General features: G+C 44.2%; 1 protein-coding gene across 1 annotated transcript in view; it reads right to left on the bottom strand.

Moving 5' to 3' along the window:
* Positions 1 to 1,721: 1,721 nt before the first annotated feature.
* LOC103777987 (cAMP-specific 3',5'-cyclic phosphodiesterase 7B-like) overlaps positions 1,722 to 9,206 on the bottom strand; it is a gene marked incomplete at its 5' end in the record, with an annotated part of 10,204 nt that continues 2,719 nt past the window's right edge. Inside the window, 3 exons of the mRNA XM_008945553.1 lie at positions 1,722 to 2,124; positions 4,126 to 4,206; positions 8,524 to 8,620. Coding sequence (XP_008943801.1) covers positions 1,907 to 2,124; positions 4,126 to 4,206; positions 8,524 to 8,620 — 396 coding nt within the window. The remainder of the gene's footprint in view (positions 2,125 to 4,125; positions 4,207 to 8,523; positions 8,621 to 9,206) is intronic.

Genomic DNA, 9,206 nt, shown 5'->3' with positions numbered 1-9,206 from the left:
CCTCAAACACCGACTTAAACAGCTCTTTGTTGGAGTCTCCAAGGTATTCAAGTCCAAACATGTTTATATGGCCATATCTGCTAGTTCTTTTGGAAAACAGCTATACAGATTTGATACATCAAGTAAGTACACTATGGGCTCACAAAACCACTATCTGTTACCTGAATGCAATTAGTTTTTCTAGGAACAGAGGAAAAGGCAACAGTCAGTTTGGTTCAATGCTGTAGTGTCCGAGAATATAATCAAATTGAAATAATGGAAACTTAACTAAAGTTTTATAATCCAATCTGAGGTTGCTTCTGGCACAGGTAAGGCCATGTAGCTTTCACAAACACAAGACCATAGAAATTTCCTCAGCTGCCATGATAGCTAAGAGGATTCTTCTTCATTGTCTGACTACAACATGTTTTTTAACTTCTTTGAGTGAGACTGATCTGAAAGTTCAAGTATGGTTTTGAATGAAAAGGAAAACACAAATGCATGTTGATGCTGGCTATCTAAGGAGAGAATGTGGGGGGAAAAAAAAAAATCAGCTACACTGCAAGATCACTCGAGAAAACAACTGGACTCCAGAACTATTAGAATGTTGAGCTTTGTAGATCACTGAACTATTTAATAAAAATTCACACTCTTGAATTAGGTTGAACTGTTAAATTATGTGGTGTTGCTGTGGTTGTTTTGCCTTTTTTTTTTACTTAAAACTTCAGGCTCTGTGAAGCATTTGCCCAGACCAAATGTGCAAGGTGCCATGGATTAACAACACGGACCCATATGGAATGTGTTTGAAGTTTTCAAGAAGTTATCCTGCCAGACTTCATTCCTTAATGACCTTTAATACACCTTGGATAGTGGAAAGGCAGTTCAGAATCGTATCCTGTGATCACATGATTTTGGCAGCTATCAGAAGATGAAGGATGCTAAAAGTTAAGGCTTTTATCCACAAACAATGGTGTATATTAATAAACTCTATACCATATTTACAAATGCTTTCTCTTGTATTAAAACTAACAGTATTCTGTTCACAGTGCCAATGTTTTTACAGGTTGCAATCCCACAGTACTCCAGTATTTTGGCATGGGAATCAGTAGCGTTCTGTATTTACAGAAAATGTACACATATGAATATAAACATGTTACTTGAAACAGTACTCAAAAGATAGATCTGTTTGTGTTTCAAAGGTTTAGGCTGTACAACACCTTCCCTTTCGGTTGCGAGGGAATACTGCTCCTTGCAATGAGAAGATGCCCGTCTTTTATCCAAAGTGGCATAAAAATGATTACCAAAATGAGCCTTGTAACACTGGAATTGTGTATACAGAGAGTAACTTCAGCCCAAGGTTTATAGATCTGTTGTTTAGTGCACAGAATACAAAAGTTAAAAAGGTTTCTGTTTCAGTTACTAAAATAAGCAGACCCTCTCTGCCCTCTGCAAGCGCTGTCTCACTCGGCCAGTGTCCTCTGGATGCTGAAGATGCTGGTGGTTTGATGTGCAGTGCAGCCCAGCCCCAGCCTGGAAAGCGCCTGGCGCCCTGGGCCCAGGGGCACGTGTTGCTCCTGGTAAGCAAGAGAGCCTGCGCCTCCCCAGTTCCCCCAGGAGCCCCCCAGCTTCAGGGCAGGTGCCGCCGGCTGGGACGCCGCCTTCGGGCAGTCCATGATCAGAAGTGACGAATGGCATCAGGCGTGCGCACGATGGAGGGAAGGAGAACGAGAACTTCACAACGTGAAGGAGATCTGGAAAGGAACCCAGCAGAGCCCTGGGCTTGTTGGCGAGGGCCCTTGCAGCTTCTGCTGTGCCACGCCTTCCCTTTCCACAGTCTTGACAACAGGCCTCTAGCTCCACGGGGTTTTGATGCCGCTGTGATCAAGACGGAGATAGCAGTGCTATAAGGAAAAGTGCAAAGCTGCCACTAAGGGCCCTCTTCCTTATTTAAAGTCTGTTCTTGGCTGCCAGTTACTTGACCTGAGTGGTCATTGCTCCTGCTACTGCTGTGTTGCTTGTGCAGCAAACTCCTCCACTTGGCCTTGTTCCTCCTGAGATGGTTTAGCATATTTTCAGACAGGGGGGTATCGCCTGTGAACTGGGCCCACCTCTCAAAGAGTGGCTCTACGATGTACGTCATGAACCCTGGGGAAACACACAAAGGACAGCAGGTGAGGAACAAATTTATTCCACGAGTGCATTGCCCCATAGAGTGCCTCAAGAGGATACAGCAATATAAGCAGAAAAACCCTGATGAGAAGCAACAATAAACCCTCAAGCAGCTGTCGGCTCCTTTTGAAATGTACAGCTTTCGGCCAGTGCATGTGACAAGATGTGGCTCCATCTATACGTGTAGCAGTCAAATCTGTGAGAGACTGCATCCTTCTCTGAGATTTCAGACTAGAAAGTGACCAGTGTTAAACCACCTTGACTGCCATTCTTCTCCACAGATACTACGATAGCCTCTTTTTTTCCCTGTGCAATGACTCCTTTGTCTTCCTATTGAGTGCTTGGCTTGGGTAGGCTTTTGAACGTTTTTATTTAGAATGTGAATCATGACTCTTAGAGTACCTGCAGTTCTTACTGTTAAAACAACTCGATGGGGGGTGGGGTAGGGAGAAAAGTTTCTTTCAGAGAATGGCAGGGGTTTGAAGGGACCTCTGGAGATCATCTAGTCCAACCCACCAGCCAAAGCAGGTTCCCCTAGAGAGGTTGCACAGGAACGTAAGTCCAGGCAGGTTTTGAAAGTCTCCAGAGAAGGAGACTCCACAACCTCTCTGGGCAGCCAGTTCCAGTGTTCCGTCAGTCTCTCAGTAAAGGAGTTTTTCCTGATGTTTAGGTGGAACTTCCTGTGTTCCAGCTTGTGTCCATTGCCCCTTGACCCCTAACCTTTAGATATTTATAAACACTGGTAAGATCCCCTCTGTCTTCTCTACTCCAGGCTAAACAGCCCCAAATCTCTCAGCCTTTCCTCATAAGAGATGTTCCAACCCTCTAATCATATTTGTAGCCCTCTGCTTGACTCTCTTCAGTAGTTCCCTGTCTCTCTTGAACTTGGGAGTCCAGAACCTTCCTCAACCTGCTGATCACACTCTTCTTAATGCATCCCAGGATCTCATTTGCCTTCCTGGCCACAAAAGCACATTGCTGGTTCACAGTTAACTTCCTGTCCACCAGGACTCCCAGGTCCTTCTCTGTGGAGCTGCTTTCTAGCAGCTCAAGCCCTAACCTGTCTAGCTCTCGATGAATGGCAGCACAGCCTTCTGCTGTGTCAGCCACTCCCTCCAGTTCCGTATCACCAGCAAACTTGCTGAGGGTGCACTCTGTCCCTTCGTCCAGGTCATTGATGAATATGTTGAACAAGACTGGACCCAGTGCTGACTCCTGAGGAACTCTGCTAGCTAGAGGCCTCCAACTGGACTCCGTGCCACTGATCACAACACTCTGAGCTCTGTCATTCAGCCAGTTCTCAATCCATCTCACTGCCCGCTCATCTACACACCCTTCCTCAGCTTACCTATGAGGATGTTAGGGGAGACAGTGTCAAAAGCCTTGCTGAAGTCAAGGCAGACAACATCCCTGCTCTTCCCTCATCTACTCAGCTAGTCATATCACCACAGAAGGCTATCAGATTAGTTAAGGACTATTTGCCCTTGGTGAATCCATGCAACCTACTCCTGATAACCTTCTTTTCCTCCACATGCTTAGGAGAGGTGACATCCAGAATGACTTGTTCTATCACCTTTCCAAGGATGGAGGTGAAGCTGACTGGACTGACATTGGCTTTCCTCCAGCTCTCAGACACCTCTCCCCTTCACCATGATCTTTCAAAAATGATAGAGAGTGGCACAGCACCGACATCAGCCAGCTCCTTCCACACTCATGGGTGGATCCCATCAGGGCCCACGGGTTTGTGGTTGTCCAGTTTGCCTAGATGATCTCTAATGCAATCCCCATCAACCAAGGGAGAGTGTTTCTTCTTCCAGACTCTCTCACCTCAAGGGACTGGGATGGCTGAGGGCTGATCTTAAAAGTAAAGACTGAAACAAAGAAGGCATTTAGTCACTCCATCTTCTCTGTATCCTATCGTTGAGCTTGTGCAAACTGAGATAAACATGGACAGAGGAGAATGAAACTAACACTTACCAATCTGTATGCTTGGTATTGTATCCTTCTGCTGATTACAAAGGGGACTTATTTCCAGTTCAAATTTTTGCTCCAGATCACCTAAAAGAAAAAAAAGAAGAGAACATAATTTTCTGCCACTTTCATCTCTTCTCCATACCTATGCCAGATTCTTACCATGACTGCAACTGTGTGGCTATGAGCAGCTGGAATCTTCCACCAATTACAATCGTATTAAATGCTTAAATATTTTTATTTTTTGGACTTTTTAGGTATCAGAGAAACTGAGCATATCCATACAGATTAAAATCTCTTTAAGGAAAGATGACTCTTGAATCAACACTAAATCTGAGCGTTTAAGTGTTCTGAGGACCTTAATTTCTACGACATATTCTCTCACACATAAGATTTATAAGACATTCTAGTTCATTTACTCACTATTCAAATCTCTTCCTGCTAGAAAACTGCAGAATATAAATTTTAGAAGAAATATGCCTCCGTTACTACTCTAGTGTGAGTTTCTACTGTGTGCTTGTGGAAATCATAGAATTGTGGTTGTTAAAGGGCAGCATGATGGAGCCTGGCAGTCTCCAGCTGTGGCTGCACTAACCAACTAACAAGGGTCAGAGCATGGGCTCAGGCAACGTGTGCTCACGTGCCAAAAGCCACGGAGCTCGTGTTATGGATGTGGAAAAAGGATGAAAGTAAGTGTCTATTGTCTTATTGTGGTGTACCTGGGTACCAGGGCTACGCCTGTGCTGCTGTACTCAACTTGCATCACTGATTCCCTGGGTGGTCCAGGAAGTCCCCAGAGAGTCATCTACTCAAGACTGACTTGAGACAGCAGACAGACGTAAATCAAAAGTGGTTGACTGGACTCCTAGTGACTTTGTAGCAGAATATTTGACTAATTGGAGCAAGAGGTCTTGATGCAAATTCGGGACCATGGGGTCAGTTTCAAATTGTTGAAGAACAGCCTGACTGGGAGATCTGATCACTCCAGATGCCACCTCAGACTGCTCCTCCTGCAGAACTGATCAAGTTTGGCATTGAGCAGATGCTTATAAACAGTTGGTAGAAACTATTGCTGCAGAAGTGGCGATGCAAGACAGTCTTGTATACATAGCTAAGGCAGGTGAGACCCTGGAATGGGTTGCCCAGGGAGGTAGTTGAGGCCCCATCCTTGGGGGTCTTTAAGGCCAGGCTGGATGAGGCTCTGGGCAGCCTGATCTAGTGGGAGGTGTCCCTGCTCATGGCAGAAGGGTTGGAACTGGGTGATCCTTGTGGTCCCTTCCAACCCTGACAGATTCTGATCTGTTTTAGCAGAGGACTTTAGAGCCCTAATGGCTCAGTGTTTGGACTTGATGATCTTAGAGGTCCCTTCCCACCTAAATGATTCTATGATTCTATGTTTTATAGGTAGCTGAAGGTAATCAATAGCAATGACCGTGCGTATGCTGGAGTGGTCAGAGAGGAACATGGGCCAGCTGGATTTCAGAAATCAGCAGCAAAACAGCTCAGGGAGTCTCATTCACACCTTGCCACCCAGGCAATGATCACTTGTCCTGCTGGAGAATGCATTTCTCCACGCAATCAGTTACTCTAAGCAAAGATAGCTGTAAGAGTTAGGTTTTGGGCTGTTCAGGTTTTGTTTTAAACAAACACTGTCTTGTGACTGTTAGCCTTCTCTCAGACAAGGCCAGGCTACAGTCTTGGCTACTGCATGAGGTACAGGACCTTTCCTGTCTACAGTGTGGGAAGGAAGGGAGACTAGCCATGTGAAAGCTAAGATGTGCCACTTGCCCTCAGACAATAGTATTTTGTTTGTTTGATTTACTGATAGTGATGTAGTGAGGGCTGTTTAGGAAAAACTTTCACATCAGTAAAACAGACCCACTAGATCAGACAAAACAACCCCTAAAGAAAACATTTTGCTTTAAATCCACTGTTTTCATTTAAAAGCTCTTTTCTCCCCACTAATGGACAGTTTTAACTTAAATGCTCTCCTGCTACTCAGGCTCTCTAGCCCCATATAAAATACCACGTGCATTTTTAATCCTTGCCTTTCTTCTCTCTGCAGCATGCAATTTCTCCTTAGATGCAAGGGGGATACTTTCAATTTTAATTAGATACTTAGAAAATATCAGGGAAACGATTTTAGCTTCACAATCAAAGGGAACAATTCAGCAAAACTGAGACCAAGTAAGTTTGTCATGTTATCAAATCTACAGTTCGAGCATCCTAGTTTTTCCCTCTACTCCCTTCAAAAATTTTTGACTTAGAAAAAGCGTGTCTAACTCCAGTGACATCCCCTCTGCAGGTGATCTGGGTTGAAAACAGTAGACCTATCTGTCTGAAAGTGCTCATGGGTCACATTCTTGTCTTTGACAAGTCATTTACTTGATGAAAATAAGATTCTCCTTCACACAGTAAGGACTTAAGGGACAGTCCATTTTCTTATGTTTCAAGTTGCTGTAAAAATAACTGCATGAATTAGCTACTGAGAACTTCCAGGCTGAGTAAAACCTTCCAAGCAATTTTAAAACCTCACCAGAGCAAGTGATCTTTCATGTTGTTTAAACATTAGCCACTTTCTTGAAAGTTGTTTCTTAACAGTTCCAGTTTTATCTAAACAAATCAAGTTGCATTACCTACCCTGTGTTCCTAACTAATTTTTAAAATATCTAAGAACAAGTTAAAGTATTTTTTTTAGGAAAGGTTAATGTTAGGAGCTGCTGTAGGCATCAGGTGCTCCCTGAAATGTACCTGAGTTGTATATTTTATTTGTTAATACACGTAATGTAGATGCACTGGAAGACTGTAAGATCAAGATCTAACTCTATTAGAATGGCATTAGAAATGCTTGATACAAAAAAATGTGACAATTGTATGTGTTCTAGAAGGAAGATTAAACAAAGCACTATTTGTGCCTTGTTTACCACAAGATAACTGGGGTATTATCTATCTGCCTCATCTATAGTTGAATATCAAAACATGAGAGCTACGGTTTTCAAACTTTAAACTTAGTGACAAAAAAATACCTTCAAGCCCCAGCAGTTGTGTGTAAGAGGGTAGAGAGGTCTACAATAACATTTTGAAGTGATAATGGTATCTAAACACATGCTTTTTAATATTGGGTTTTGTATCACTTAAGCAAGATTACACAGCCACCAGTGACAATCAGACCACAGCTTCCATACATTCTCCCACATGAAATGCTCTTTTTCTCCCTGTTATGCTTCTAACGGGTCTCATATGCTCCAGTGTCCCCTTTCAGAGGGATATTTCAGATGTTACATTAATAGATCTTGAGTCTCAGGAAAAAAACTTGCATTTGCTGCCTTTCTCAGAGTGGTCCCTCAATACACTAAAGGTGAGGTACTGCACAACTGGGGCCCTGTCCTCATGACCTGGGTATCGATTATGCCTTGACTATACATCTGACTAAATAAACCTGCATCTGTCAGGTTGCTTAAGTTACTTGAAAAGCACCAAGGTCAAAGGCATTTCACCAGCTTAAACTGACACTGGCTGAAAATTAACTTGCTGACCTGTTTGTCCTTGTTATGGACTAACTGTACCAGGTACCAGTTCAGATGTGGCTTAATTCTGTATTGCAGACTTTTAAGTGAATTGAGAACTTCATAGTGTGCTCTTCTAGTGTTTGTACTACTTGCCTTTGGCTCTGAGAATGCTCTGAACAAAGAATTTAGCAGTGATTAAACTCTGCTGCACCCCGTGTTGTAGCACAGCATGACCTTGCCTATGCAGATAGAGCCAAATGGTGTAATTACTGTGTTTCAAAAAAAAACCTGCCTCGCTGCACTCTCTGCAGGGGTCTGAGAACATTTGCAAGAGGTCCTAGCCGAGCTTTGGCTTGCCTGCTTTGGCCCTTTCAACAGCATGCTGGGAAAGTGCATTTGAACCCCTTCTCTGTATTTGTAGGTAGAAGAATGTGTCATATTTAGGAAACAGCGAGGGTGAGGCTCCCATTGGAGTTGTAGTGGGAGCATGAAAAGCGAGATAAAACACAACGGACAGCAGTAGGACTGTGGTGCAGTGTGGCCCTGGTGCCATTCCAGCTCAGAAGCACTCGTGGTGGCTGGAGGGTTCTCAGCAAAGAATCCAGCCATGGGCTCTCCAGCCAAATTCAAGCGCTGAGGCACAGCAGAGCCCTCCCCTCCTGCCCGATGCTGCTACGGGATTAGCGAGGGCAAAGAAACACTTGCTGCTACCCATTCCCACTTTTCAGAGGAGGCTGAGCACCTCTTCAACAGCTCGTCCTTGAGCCTCATTTGGAAAGCAGGCATCAGTAGTTCAAGGCACATGGGGCAGGCTGAATGCTACCCCTGTCTTGCCACACAAAAAGCCTGGAAAGTGGGGGTGAAAGGGGACTGCCAGGTGTCAGTGGGGGCTGACCTTGCCGGTAGAACTCTTCGCAGACACGTTCGCTCCACTGTTTGCTCAGGTCCCAGAGCCGGCAAGGGTTGCAAATGTCTGCGCACTTGAGAGCGATCTGAAAGCAGAGAAGAAAAGTACACGTGAGAAAAGATGTCTCTATGGTCTTTATTATTATTACTATTATTATTATTTATTATTATTAGCAGTGCTTCAGCAGTCCATCTGCAGTCACAAAACTCCCAGGCCTCAGCAGCGATGCTGGGAAGGGTTAAGATCACCATTTAGAGACTCGATCTCACCCAAATATGCCTTTTGAGGAAAAAGCATTTGTTTAGGCTGCAAACAAAACTTTCATTCAGCCCTCCGCTTTACCATAGTGAGAACAAGGGGAGGGCCAAATTCCAAGGCTGCAAAGTGTTTTGGATATTCCTTACAAGGAATAAGCCAACAAAAGCTTCAGGCTGGCTCCTGCTGACTGCCTGGCTCAGCATTTGTGGCTGATGACAAGGAAGGTAAGAGCCAAGCTGGTGCATTTGGGCATCGTTTCTCTGTGGTCTCAGTGAGCGTGACCTTGCATCTCACTTTAATTTCATTTCAACTTAGTGTCTGCATATTTTTGTTTATAAAGCTGAGCGCAGGGTTCTCCACGCAGCCCCTGGCTTGATTTCACTTAGTGCTTGGTTCACTTAGTGCTTTTCAGT

The sequence above is a fragment of the Merops nubicus genome, unplaced genomic scaffold, assembly GCF_000691845.1.
Source record: "Merops nubicus isolate BGI_N331 unplaced genomic scaffold, ASM69184v1 scaffold5158, whole genome shotgun sequence".
Taxonomy (NCBI): domain Eukaryota; kingdom Metazoa; phylum Chordata; class Aves; order Coraciiformes; family Meropidae; genus Merops; species Merops nubicus.
The sequence above is the reverse complement of the archived record's forward strand: the minus strand, read 5'-3'. Positions and strand labels throughout refer to the sequence as shown.